This window comes from Narcine bancroftii, chromosome 2 (genome assembly GCF_036971445.1).
Source record: "Narcine bancroftii isolate sNarBan1 chromosome 2, sNarBan1.hap1, whole genome shotgun sequence".
Classification (NCBI taxonomy): domain Eukaryota; kingdom Metazoa; phylum Chordata; class Chondrichthyes; order Torpediniformes; family Narcinidae; genus Narcine; species Narcine bancroftii.
The window spans coordinates 314,343,224-314,357,915 of record NC_091470.1 but is presented as its reverse complement, the minus strand read 5'-3'; the positions used below and the strand labels follow the sequence as shown (position 1 = coordinate 314,357,915).

General features: G+C 42.5%; 1 protein-coding gene across 2 annotated transcripts in view; it reads left to right on the top strand.

Moving 5' to 3' along the window:
- colec12 (collectin sub-family member 12) overlaps positions 1-14,692 on the top strand; it is a 214,465-nt gene that overhangs the window by 150,879 nt on the left and 48,894 nt on the right. For both annotated transcript variants that reach the window (XM_069921713.1, XM_069921712.1), the window contains one exon: positions 3,422-3,544. In XM_069921713.1, the coding sequence (XP_069777814.1) occupies positions 3,422-3,544 (123 nt within the window). The remainder of the gene's footprint in view (positions 1-3,421; positions 3,545-14,692) is intronic.

Here is a 14,692-nt window from a genome sequence, read left to right as displayed (position 1 = left end):
ACTACTCTACTGAGGGGCTATCCAGGCAAGGGGACCGATACCACTAGCGGTCAAGTGAACACTTAGCCATGCCACTGCTTCATTTGGGAGAGGAAGGGGCTCCCAATTCCCTTCTCTCTTGTTAGACACTTTCAGGTGGCCAATTACCCCGCATGTAAAGCCGCATGTTTAGGCACTATGCGGCTGTTTTTAGGCCACCTGAATGTGCAGGAGCTACGTAACCCTCCTCCAAGAGGGATAATTAGCTCAGCTCGGTGGCTCCCACAACCACCTGAATGCAGCTGGCTGAAAGCGGATGTTAAAGGGTCAGGCTGCTGATCACAGCTGATACTGGGCAGGAGCCAGAGTGTGCTCAGAGCCGCATCCTGTGTCCTTCAGGTGGCCAGTGTTGCGCTTCAAACGCTGCCACCTGAACAGCAATTTAAAGGGCCGCATCTGCTTCTTCAGGCACATTCTTAGCGTAGAAAAAGCCTATTGGGAAGCAAGCACCCTGGATGGTCTATTTGACCAACAGATGATTGCCAATGCCTTGAGGGCACCGCCAGAAGGAGATGATGATGGAATGGGTGGTGACTACAGTCCGAGCCAGGTTCCTTGCACTCCTTGAATGGGGCCAGCACAGCCAGCCACAGTGGCACACTGCTGGTATTGGGACGCAGGGTGATATCAGAAAAATCACAGGTAGTGTGGGCCTCTACAGAGGCGCCCGTGTGCATCACTTCCCAGGGAGCATGAAGGTGAATGGTGCTTTGGTGGGCTATTTAATCACCACTGCATGTTTTTACCTTAGAGGGCTGTTCTTGCCCCTCCTGGGACTTGCAACTGAGAAAATAGTCCAGGAGGAATTAGAGTACACAGAACAGTTTGTTTCCCGTGTGTTAATAAAAGTTACCTATGATTATAAAACTTGTGTCCAGACTCATCTCTCTGTGAACCCACCAAACTCTTCTCAACACAACACTAGGATATAAAATAATTTGGTACAATTTGCACCGTTGATCAAATTCCTTTAAACATTGGCCAGAAGTCGGCTTTCTCTCCCAATTACAACTGCCTAGTGCACTAGATCCAAGAAAATTTGGAGTCAGTAGATCGAAGCTGCAGCTGAGTGGGTTTGTTGACTTGCAGAGAGTGAAAACATTTTAGATTGAGAGCCTTAAGTTCAGGGTAAAGTGTTAAGACACTTTGCAAGTGTGTTAATTGTCAAAATATGACTGAACCACAAACGATGATTTGTCTGTTCAGAGAGGTTACAAATAAAGAGGAGCTTAAGGAGGCAATGAGATTTCGGGCCAGTGGTCGAATGCATCCCAATCACATTTTGCCCAAATGGAGAAGATGAAGGATGTTGAATAACTTCTTTGTTATTGTCTATTCGGAAATTTGATTTCTGTGTGGAATTATTAGTATTCAAATGTACATGGTTGGGTTTGTGTAGGAGAGAATAATGTGTGGAAGAATATGTATGTTTATCAAAGTAAGTGTCGCAATAGCAAAAGCAGAAAATCTGCTGGTCACCTTGAGCTCACCTTGACCTATTGTGTGCAATCACGAATACTCCAGTTCAAAAGATTCGTGCTCTTGAAGCTTACTCTGGGAAGTTTGCTGAACCACCTGGTGCATGAGTTCCCTCATGGCCACCCTTAATGATGCAGTAAGTAAACCTTGGTGCTCTCTTTTTCATGTCTTTCTCTCCTGTTCCTGTCCTTCTCCCCTCCATGGCCACTATAATTTGTGATGCTGCTGAGAGGCTCCGACAGTGAATTTTAGGAAACCATATGTGTTGTTTGTGAGTACTTCGGTATGTATAATGGCTTCACTGGCGCAGGTTTAGAGCTATGCTTGCTTTGAAGCTTTTGATCACCATTGGAATTTGTAGATGCCATTTTTTTTAACAAGAGGACATGCTAATTAAAGTCAAAGAAGCCATTATGAGGCTGAAAAACAAAAATAAAACAGTAAAAGCCTTAGGATTACCAAAATCAATAGTTGGGAATGTCATTAAGAATAAAGAGTGTACTGATGATCTCAGTAATCACAAAGGGACTGGAATTCCAAGGAAGACTGCCACAGCTGATGACAGAAGAATTCTCTTCATAATGAAGAAAAATCCCCAACCCTATGTCCGACAGATCAGAAACACTCTTCAGGAGCCAGGTGTGGATATATCGATGACTACTGTCTGCAGAAGACTTCATGAAAAGAAATACAGAGGCTACACTGCGAGATGCAAACCACAGCAAAGGTGATATATTTTGCATCTTGGGCAATTTCTTTATTCCTCCACATTTGCTCTTGATAGAGGTTCATCTTGGTCTTGCTTGTCCACAAGACCATTTTTCCAGAATTCTGCAGGCTCTTTTAACTATTTCTGGACAAACTATAATGTGGCCATCCTATTTCTGTAGCTAACTCGTGGTTTGCATCTTTCATTGTAGCCTCTGTATTTCTGTTCATGGTCTTCTGCGGACTGTAGTGATTGACACATCCACACCTACCTCCTGCAGAGTTCCTCTGATCTATCAGACAGGCATTCAGGGATTTTTCTTCATTGCAATAAAATTCTTCTCTCATCAGCAGTGGAGGTTTTTCTTGGAAGACCAGTCCCTTTGTGATTACTGAACTCACCAGTATGTTCTTCCTTCATAATGATGTTCCAAACTGTTGATTTTGGTAATCCTAAGGTTTGGGTGATGGCACTTGTTTGTTTTTCCTTGCTTGTCAGCCTCATAATGGCTACTTTCACTTTCATTGGCGCAACTCTGGTCTTAATGTTGAAAAATGGCAACTACAGACTTCAAAAGTGATCAAAAGCTTATAAGAAAGCTAAGCTCTGTTATACCTGCATCAATGAAGCAATTAAACATACCTGAGTAATCACAAACTCCTGTGAAGCCAAACGCCCCAAACATTATGGTGCCCTGAAATGAGGGGACTATATATAAAAATGCTGTAAATTCTACATGATCAAACCAAAATGTATACAAATAACCTTGAATAAAATCTGGAATGTGAACTTTAATTACATGTGAATTATAAATTTAAAACTGTGGAGCACAGAGCCAAATAAAGAAAAAAAATCTTTATCCCAAACATTATGGAAAGCTCTGTACATTCAAACCTTGATCCTCATAGAATGCGACTTAACAGAATGTTTCCAAAAAATTGTGGGTGGTCCTTCTGGAAATCACACAGGTCCTGTTTCAGCACATGTAAACCACCTGAAAGCTGTTTGTGATGTATTTTTGGCCAACCTCATGATTTTGCATGCATAAGTCTGAATGGTCATTGGAAGTATTTGCAGTATAGATCGAGCAAACCAAAACAGGTGGAATCTAATTACAGGTTGAAAAAATATCAGTAAAATTGCACACAAGTATTATATCTGCTCAATATATTAAGCCTTGTATTTTTGTTGCAGGAATTCAGGAAGGGCCTCAGTGTAATCGATGTAGAAACAACTGGGCTCTCAAGTTTTCTATTCTGCTGCTCTATGTCCTCTGTGCCATGCTGACAATTACTGTAGCCATCCTGGGGTACAAAGGTAACAAAACTTTTTATTTTAATCGTAAAGAATATATGAAATGATGATGTTTATTCTCATAGATATTTGTATATTTGCATCAAAATTCTTACGTTCTGCAGCTGAACAGATACTTTGTTAAAAAGAAACAACTGCAAAACAACTAAAACACAACAACATCTAGATACTGAATTGAATTAAAAAGACAATAAATATGCAAAAAAAATTGATGGAAAATAAATACAGTAAAATCCTCAGTATCTAGCACATTGAGGGATTGGTAGATGCTAGATATGTGTGTTTGCCTCTTGCTTGAGATTGCATGCTGTAAAATTGGCAAATTAACTGCGAGGGGGCGCCAATTTTAAACTTTCATATTTTTACCTATTTATTTCCACAATTTATTTGCCTGTTGCCTGAGGTTGCTGGTTGCTTGAATTCTGGATAATGGTGATTTTATTATATTCATTGTTATGCTGGTATAAAAAGTGATTTACAATAGTACGGACAGTTCTTCTGTGATTTCAGAAAAGTCCCTGATTAATCTAACAAAGGGCGGTTCAAGAGCCTGATAGCTATTGGAAAGAAACAGTTCTTAAACCTCAATGTGCTTGCCTTCATGATTCTGAATGTTCTATATTTGATATCTTATCATTCAGGTATCAGTCAGTTTGCATGTTCATTATTTTAAGTGGTTTACTGCTGGATCATTTTGGTTCAGAAATGATGAGTTGCTAATGTCACAGGTAAAAAAACAAACTTGGCTAAGCCAAGTGGAGTGAAACACAAAATTCTGCAATTGTTGTGATTGTAGTAAAAACACAAAAATGCTGGAGGAACTCAGCAGGTCTCGCAGCGCCCATAAGAGGTAAAGATATATAACCTACGTTTCAGGCCTGAGCCCTTCTTCATTTAGTTGCTCCACTCCAAAATCTATTTGAGGGATGCCTACTGTGAAGGGGTTCCTCTCCTTGCTTCAAAGGGAGCTCTGTGAGAGCCTCTCTCATTGCTTCCCTTCTGCCCTCCCTATTGCTCTCAAGCTCTACAATCGTGTACTCACCAGACTTGCTTCCACAGTCACATGCCCTTCCTGGCTACTTGCCATTTGACTTCCATTTCAGTTTCCAGGCCTCCCAGTTTGGCCCCCTCTAGAATCTCTGGTACCTGCGCTACGTTGACTCCTGTTTTTTTCATTTCTCTCTCCATATCCTACAGACCACCCTCTGCTCGGTATAGTTTCCAATTGACCTTCACTCACTTGCTACCACAGTTCCAAACCTCGCTTGCCACAACCTGCCACAGAACCTCTCCTGCACTTCATTCTCTGCTGTATTCACGTGTTCATGAGCTAATTCCACGGTCACCTGGTGTCCATCAAGGATCAAATGCTTTCCTCCCTGGAGACTGCAGCCTCTACAACTACCAATAAAGGCGTCCAGATCAGTCCCGGTGGCCTCCAGGTCCGAGCATTAGTTGCGAACTCTCACTCCAACCCTGGCTCTGGCAGCCCACAGAACTGAGCCTCTGATGTGAACTCTCACCCTGGCCCTTCTCACCCTCCCACTTCCCCCTCTGACTTCCCAAAGCCTCCCTTGGATTCCTCTAACCCTCCACCCCCTGATCCATCCCATCATTTTCCCCTTGACATTCCTGAACCCACTCCAACCCCTGCCTGGTCTTTACCATTCCCTCTGACCTCCCCCCCCTCCCTTCCTCTCAGATTCCTAATGTTCTGTCTTCAGTAGAACATTCCTCAATCATCCCCCTTCGCCCAAACCTCAATGAGTTCTGCTCACGCCATGATGCCAAACTCTTCTTTTGTCAGATCTATCTCTGTGCCTACTTCTGCAATCAGGATCCTTCACCCCCTCCACCACCACTACTGATCCCTTCTCCTGCCTTAAACCTCCTTCCTCCTCCTGGACTCCTCATTCCACCGGGCCACTCTGGACCTTTATATGTCTTACTTTGACTTTTTGGGCACTTTTTTTATTTACTGTCGTAAGGTGGTTTACATGAATGTTTGCCCTGTGATGCGTCTGCAAAACAAGGAATTTTGTGACTTGTTCACGTCAATAGATTCTGATTCTGATATTTCCAACTGCCGCCGAGTCATCAACCAGCTCAAGCTCACCACTCCCCTCACTTGATACTTCGAAGAAAGGCTCAGGCCCAAAACTTTGGTGATCCCTCCCATGGACGCAGCAAATTCTGCTGAGTTCCTCCAGCATTCTTGTTTTTACTACTAACCCCTGATAGTCATTCACTTTTAAAGGATCTGATCTACAGTGGAAGTCCAAAAATCTGGATGCCAGAAATCTGCACCACTCAAGAATCCGGACTTTTTGAAAATTCTTAAACTTTTTAAATTTAGTGGGCTTTCGGGTGCATGTCCAAGTGCCAAAGAAGCACAACAGCATTTTTATTTTTCTCAAAACTACTCGTTTTGCTAATGTATAAAGTATCAAAACTTGCCTGTTCATCTCCTCTTTATTCCTCCTTAAATTTGAACTTTAGAAGTACAGCCCGAGAATCCGGAAAATCCGTATTTTTGCACTTCTACTGTATTTTGGTTTAACTCATTCAGCATTATGTTTTCAGAAAGTAGAAATTGAAAGTTAGAAAAAAATGAAACACTTTGGAAAAGAGAATAATAATATTTTCATAATTAAAGCAAATATTTTTGTGTATTTTGTAAGGTTGTCAAATCTAATGCTTTTATTATTCACAATTCACAACTATCTTCGTCATTTAAGGTTTGGGAGTAAAGATGGGCAGAAGAGTTAGTTAATTAAAAAGAAAATGATAAAGTGATGTAGTTTCAAAATTAGCGCTGTTCTAATCATGAACTAATTTTATTGATCAATGGAACATTTCAAAAAGCTAAATGAGGCAAGAGTACTGAGATTTCAAACAATAATTAACTATAAATATAGTACAGGTAGTACCCGACTTACAACTGTAATGGAACTGAAGGGTTGGTTGTAACTTGGGGTTGGTCATAAGTCAGGGAGCTAGGACCTCAGGCTGCTGATGGGGAACTGAGATTTTGGGCTGTTGCAGGGAATGGGGACTTCAGGCTGACGCCGGAGTGGGGACCACTGACTACAGTACTTTTAATACAAAATATGTACTTGTACAGTAGTTTTAATAAAGAATTTTAAAGTTTGGTCGTATGTGCGAATGACCATAAATCGCATAGGTCGGAAGTCGAGGACTATCTGTATTTGCAGAATCTAATTTATGCAGCTTAAATCATAAAGCTTTAGCAACGAATGAGATAAATAACATGTAAACGGGCTCATATTGTAACATCATACAAAGTGTCGAAGTGGCATCAGTGTTAATGCTTTAATGAAGGGTCGATCATTCTTTTTCTTCCACTGATGCTGCCCAACCCACTGAGCTACTTCAGCAGATTATTTTTTGCTTCAGTTTCCACCATCTGCAGTCTGTTGTGAGCTTAAAATTTAATATTTACTGTGGCCAATACCAAGTCACAATCAATAGTTCACCAAATTGACAAATATCTGTACCGTTAAATAGTCCTTAACTTTCAAATAGTTCAATCTGCTAAATCATTTCCTTCCCATGAAGACTGTGAAATGGGTGTAATGCCATAAATGGAAAATCCATGCTTTTTCCATGCTAGGATATGCAATGCAGAGTCTACTGAGGGTTCCCTGGTGAAATTACCTGTCAACAATACAATTTTTGTAAAGCATGGACCACCCATGAAAAGTAGGGTTTAACAGCAGAAACAATTCCTGTGAGTGAATAAATGAAACTTGCTGCAGCCAAGTGATGATCAAAGTGGCCATAAGCATTCCATTATTACTTCTATCTACTGATCTCAAAACAAAAGCAGTGCACTCAATTTTCTATTCCCTCATCCTTTTTCATGCTGACAAGATGGAAGAACCAATCCCTGTTGCTTCTTTAATGCCCTTCTACTCCTTGGCCTTCATCCACCCTTGGCTATTGCTCCTGTTTCGACAGCACATTTTAAAACCATGCCATTTCTTCCATTGAATGCCAGCATTTAACCAGGTACCAGGTCAACAGCAGGGAGGATAAAAGGGAAAAGCCCACAAAGTGCAGGCTGATCTGTTTATTTTTGTAAGGGAATTGTGATAATTTGATTTCTATTTTTTAGTTCGGAGTTCATATTTTGTGTTTGTATTTTAATTTTACTTGTGGCCAAAACTGAAATGTTTTGGTCAGCATAAAGGAGAAAGTGGTGAACTGTGCTGAGGCCAAGCAGAAAGAAATGACCTTTACCCTTTCTTCCTTTCTCTCCCCTTTTCCAGAAACCTGAATGCTCCACAATTAAACCTTTTTGGCCTGAAATGGGTAATCTATTAGAACAAACAACTGGAGTAAGATTCCCACAGGATCCAATGTTATTTTCACTGGGATATATTAGAGGGACTAAACCTCAATATATATCAAGTAAAATTTGTTCAAATTTCCTTGGGAAATTGCCTGGGAATGGAGAGATGGCAGCAGAAGTTCAGAGTTGTATTCCACTTGAGAAAATTACATAATTTAAGAGAGAAAGATCATACATTTTGTAAAATATGGAACTCATTTACAAACTGTTGGTATTAAAATTTAAATGAATCTTAAACATACTTCTCAATGAATATTTAGAAGTATCGGAAATTGAAGTACTCCTGTTGTGGTTTTCTTGTCCCTCTTTTTTTTAAACTTTGTAGGGGGTTGGAAGGATTAATAGGAGATTTTTCTTTCTTTTGTATTTCTTTACTCTTTCCTTTTCATAAAATACCACGTGTTTTGATAAGTTTGAACTATTGTAATATGTTTGCTAGTATTTTAATTTTAAATAAATGTTTTTAAAAAGAAACCTGCTCAATACTGTATAACCATTTTTCATTATCCTAGTCCTATCTAAATCCTAATGGTGTACCTATCTCCAGAAGCAACTATCTTAAAAGGTTATTGTGTTCAGTGGGTTCTTAATCTCTAACCAAATCATTTGCACAATGTGTAGACATATACAAATGAGACAAGCAGAGTCAAGCAAATTGTATGTTTATTCAAGAACTCTTCATAGATTATCTCTGGGACATTCTAAAGCACTGAGTCAAATGAAAAAATCCTTCATAAATGAGAGCCTAAAGCTTCATTGTTGACAACCACTGTTTACATGCTCTGCAAAACCAAATTCTCAGAAGTACTTCAACAAATCTCAAGCCTCCTCCTGTAACTGACAATCAAAAAATCAAAGACTCGTAGCGGTGGCTACACTGCTCCTGCAATAACACACGCAACCAGACGGGTTGAGCTCAGTGAACAGACAAGTTTATTGCAGGCTGCTGGGCTGCACTTATACTCCCAGCCCGGACCTGGCTGAGAACTGCGCTGGAGGGCGCTGACGTCACCCGGGTGTCACACGGTCCACAAGAATGGGTTTCTGAGCCCAGAGCTGGAAGGAAAGGAAACCCCCAACAGGAATTGCCTTGAGGAGTGTTGGGAACTCATCCAGGATCTGCTGGAACTCATCTCTGGGCATGCTGATCGTGGCCATCTGTGATTGCTCTGAGCTGGAGACGTCAAAGCGAACGGCCTGGAAGGTATGGGCATCCACCAGGTGCCTACCTCGAATGTCCACCAGAATCCCATGTGCGAGGAAAAAGTCTTTACCCAGGATAGCAGTCTGGAGGGACGAGACAGTGAAGCTCCACGTGAAATTCTGTTGGCTGATCTGGAAGTGGGCTGTCTTGTCTCAATATGTCTGGATTGCCGTTGCGTTGGCTGGACGGAGGGGAGATCCACGAGGTCGGTTCCTGGATTCGATGGCTGGGATGACGCTGATTTGGGCTCCAGTGTCAACAAGGAACCGCCGGCCGCTGACTGAGTCCCACAGGTAGAGAAGGCTGTGTCCTTGGCCAGCCGCTGAAGCCATTAACAATGGCCAGCCTGGTCATTTCCCTGGAACGAGCAGGGCTGACAACACTTCCAAGCCTTGGCTCCCCAGTGCTGGTGATAGAAGCAGAGGCCTGAAGCGGTTGCTGTGGCCTTGGTTATGCTCTTGGGGGCTCCTGCAGGGGCCGTGTGCTCTACCGCAGTGCTAGGGGCGGACTTGGAGTGGTTGTGCCTGTGTCTCGTGACCTGCTGGACCACTGAGCCTTCCGAGAATCGTGCGACCCATAGCTCTTGGGCCTTCTGGGCGATACTTCCTTGGGTCAGTGAAGCTCTCCTGAACCAGCAGCGGGCGGATATCCCTGGGCATATGTTTGAGGAAGATGCGCTCGAAAAGTGGGCAGTTGGTGTGCTCACCCATGAGCGCGAGCATCTCCTCCATCAGGGACCTGTCCCCCAGGACATCAAGGTGCAGCACCCGAGCGGCACACTGGTATCTGGATAGTCTAAGGGACCCTGTAAGCACTTGCTTGATGGTCTCGTACTTTTCTTTGGAGGGTGGTGCTGAACAAGGTGCAGCACGTGTCTGGCGGTGGCCTGGTCCAGGGCAGCGACCACATGGTAGAATTTGTTCATGTCGGACGAAATCTGGCAGAGGTGAAATTGGGCCTCCGCGTGGCCAAACCTGGTCTCCGGCTCCTGAACCCAGAATTCAGGCAGTTTCACGGCTAAAGCGCTGATCCCAGGCTTGCTCATGATGGGTTCAAAGACATTTGAACCAGTCGGGGTCACCAATTGTAGCAGCAGCTACACTGCTCCTGCAATAACACACGCAACCAGATGGTTGATCTCAGTGAGCAGACTAGTTTATTGCAGGCTGTTGGGCTGCACTTATACTCCCAGCCCTGACCTGGCTGAGAACTGCGCTGGAGGGCACTGACGTCACCCAGACGTCATGTGGTCATGGGGTTTCTGAGCCCCAAGCTGGAAGGAAGGGAAACTCCCAACGGTGCCACTTTGGCTGGCTGCCCCACCACATGGCTTACAAGCGGGGCCGGTTCGCCTGCCTTGTGGTGAGCCGCCACAGACTTGTAGATTTGCAACACAAGACTAGCAAAATAATCCAGTAATGCCTCCCTATAATTAAATGAGAGGGGGGTTGGGCTGGTGATAGTGGTATTTTGAGGCTTGAAGGGACTTGAAAATCTTGTTGCCTTGAGTAATTAGAATACCAGGTGGAATGACTGGTCACAAAGCAGCATACAGTTCAGTTTACTGCTTTCACGTTATCACTCCTGCACTGAATTTCTTTTGTATAAAATTAATAATGTTGGTTATGAATTTAATGAGACATCTTCCATATTTTAGGGTATTCCAACGATAGTTTGTATATAAAACTCCATGATGTATTTCTTGAATGAGTTCAAATATTATCTGCATTGTATCCACGGCCCACCGCAGTCCCTGTTCATTATTGTGTGCTTAATAACGAGTCGAGTCGGTTGGTAAGGTAAACCAAATAAAGACTTTACTAAACACAACCAAACATGATAAGCAGGGTAGGGAGAAAGAGCCCACAGCATAGCGTCTGCTCCCTGCTAGTACCCAATTCAACTAATGCGTCCTCACTGTCCTCGAGTATGCACAGTGTGATGTTGTAAATACTGTGGCTCAAATGCAATCGCAGCAGGTGCAGAGAAGCCGATGGCAGCGACTGTCTACAGTTCCCACTGCCCTCCCGTGCAATATCTCTGCCATTGTGACTTGAAACTAATGCTGTGTCATATGGTCTTCTGCTACTGGGAAAAACTATTTGGTGGTAAAGAGGAAAAAGAGAGGATGGAGATTATACAGCTTGGTGAGGGATGTACCATAATCAGAAACACACATTGCAAGAGTAAAAGAGAGAGGGAAGAGAAATACCAGGAAGTGAAGAAGGAGGAAAAAAACTGAGAAAGTGAAGTAACTAGAAAGAAAGCAAGAAAAAAACATGCAGCAAAGAACAGAGAAACCGAGAAATGCTGGAATGAGTCTCGGAAGAACACATTAGCACCATTCCATCGCTCTATGATTGCAGTGATTGCTGGGGAAGTGATATCAAGAACTGTGCAAGAGCTGAAAGGCCTGAAGGAAAAGACAAGAGGGAATAAAACAGCTTTCCTATGATGCTGTGTTTGATAAGATTGTTGTTTCTTTAGCAGCTTTGGGCTTGGTCTAGGAAATGTTATGAACAGTTATTGTCATACATATTGTCTCAAAGATTGAATTATTTATAAATAAATGAAACTCATCAGGTCATGCAGCATTCCTTCCAGCCTTCCCCTCTCTGAGACAGAATACTCTGGTCCCAATAGAGGCTTTATCTTTGTTCCCCTTCACCCACATCTCAAAGAGTTCTCCATGATGATGAGCTCCTCTTCTGCCATCTCCATCTCAGTGCCTACTTCTTCAGCCAGGATTGTTCATACCCCGCACTAGAGACCCCTTTCGTCACCTTAAGCCTTCTTCCTCCTCTTGGAAACCCTTCTATCTGCTGTGGATCTTTTTATTTCCAACTGCTGTCAAGGCATCACCACTCCCTTCATTTATTTTGATCTTATGCCCTTCGAACACACTGCCCTCCACTCTCTCTGCACCAATCCCAACCTCACTATCAGTCCCACATAAAAGAGTGCTGCTGTAGTGGTCTGGTGCACCTGCCTCTGCCTTGCCAAGGCCAGACAACTGTTTTTCTCATCATACCCTTTATATTCCTATAGATGCTGTGTGACCTGCTGAGTTTCTCCAGAACTTCTATGTACTGCATTCTACCAAGTGTCTGCAAACTTTCTTGTTTAATATTTAGAAATAAGCGACTCTCAAAGCATCTCTTGTGTAGGAGTTTGTGTTCCTGAGTGGAACAGAAGGACACAACTCTAGGAATACCACTTGAAGTTCAAGAATGGGATAATGCAGAAACATGATTGAAGGACAGTGGATAAAAGCCTAGAGGAAATAAATGTTACAACTAAAATGAGCACTGAGACCAAATAATGACCAAAGAGTAAGTCTCTAAGTACTCTTGACTCTTTAACCTCCTTTCCTCTCAAAGCAATCCAGTAAACCACAAAATGCCTGAATAACAATTGTAAATAAGCTGACAACTCAAAAAGTAATTTGATCATATAATGTACTGAAACAAGTTCCTGGGTTAATAACAAGTAAGCCTAGAATATATCCAATAGCCCATTGTTTGTTTTGTAGGACAAAATCTAAAACTATGTCTTCAATGCAGGCGGAAACTTTATTTATATCCTAAGGAAGGAAGTAAGGACACACACAACCCAAAATAAGATTTCACAGGGTACAATGATGGTGCATTTGAAGTCAAAATTATTTATTACAGAGTGAACACTGATGAGCAGGAATTTATTTAAGTTAAATACTGGGCCCATACTGTTGGCTGAGGAAGTCTGACTCCAATGGCAAGAAGTACTATTGTAGCTGGAGATGTACATATCTACAGAGGGGACGAGGACAACCTTTGTGCCTCAGCATGCTTCTGTAATGCACCCCAATGAATGACGCTGAACTATCTTTATGCCAAATGGACCCAGTTGATTTATTTAGAATATCCTCACATGCAAAACAGATGCAGTCTTCCTACCCTCTCGAAACCAGTAGATCCATGGATCCTCTTCCTTGTGTAAGTCCAAATGCGAACTGTTTTGTTCAGGTCACATAATAATAGCTTTCTTAAGTCATGAATGTAGGTGTGGTGAACAAGTCAAAGGCGGCATGATTTATTTACCCAACAAAGTTACTACACCTACCATTTACTCCTCTATATGGAACATACAGTGAAGAGAAGGGTAATAACCCAAACTAGTCTGTCACTGCTTATAGTCAACACATGCCTCTTCAGACCCTTTTTTCTCTCCATCTATCATCATTCCTTCTTTTCTTATCTTCCAGCATTGTGTCTCCCTCCCTCTCTTTCTTTCTCTCAGATGTAGCTTGACCAGTAAAAGTATCAAAGAGGATTTTCTCAGCTACACTAAGTAGTTGTAGGCTCAATATTGTAGCACAATCAATAACCACAAGCGGACTCAAAACATGATTAAAGGCTTTAATAACCTGAAATGTCAGGCACGTCTTTGCATGCTGCTGGCCTAGATCCAAGGCTGGCATGGAGGGAGGAAACTAGTGCTATCGGCCTTTATTGGGAATCTTACAGGGAGGAGTTACTGGGTCGGAGATGGGCCAGCCTGTACAGTGTAGTGAGGTCATCTCCAGCACTACTGTGTTCTACCACATATATGCCAACCACTTTCTAGTTAAGATTTCCTTACTGAATTTATTTGTGACCACAATAGTACTTCATGGTATAGGAAGTATGGTATTAAGGTGGATAGAAAATTGGTTGATGGACAGGAAGCAAAGAGTAGGTATAAATGGGTTCTTTTTGGAATGGCAGCCAGTGACTAGTGGGGCACTGCAGGGCTCCATGCTGGGGCCACAGTTGTTTACAATATATATCAATGACTTAGATGTGGGAATAGATAGCAATATCTCAAAATTTGCAGACGACACAAAGTTGAGTAGCGGGGTTGGCTATGTTGAGGACGCTAGAAGGGTGCAGAATGATTTGGACAAGGCGAGTGGGCCAAGATGTGGTAGATGCAATATAATGTGGATAAATGCAAGGTTATTCACTTTGGAGATAAGAACAATAAGAACAGGAAAGAGGACTATTATCTAAATGGTATCTGTTTAGGAAAAGGGGAGATGCAAAGAGACTTGGGTGTTGCTGTGCATCAGTCATTGAAAGTGGGCATGCAGGTGCAGCAGGTGGTGAGGAGAGTGAATGGTATGTTGGCATTCATAGCAAGAGGATTTGAGAACAGGAGTACAGAGATCCTGCTACAGCTGTACAGGGCCTTGGTGAGACCATATCTGGAGTACCACATGCAGTTATGGTCTCCTTATCTGAGGAAGGACATCCTCGCCATGGAGGCGGTGCAGAGAAGATTCACTTGACTGATATCAGGGATGGAAGGACTTGTGTATGAAGAAAGGTTGGATAGACTAGGCTTGTATTCTTTGGAATTTATAAGATTGAGGGGAGATCTTATAGAAACCTATAAAATTCTTAAGGGTTTAGACAGACTAGATGCTGGTAGGTTGTTCCTAATGCTGGGAAAAACCAAAACCAGGGGTCACAGTTTATGGATAAGGGGGAAATTTTTTAGAACTGAGATGAGGAAAAATTTCTTCTCTCAGGGTGGTGGATCTGTGGAATTC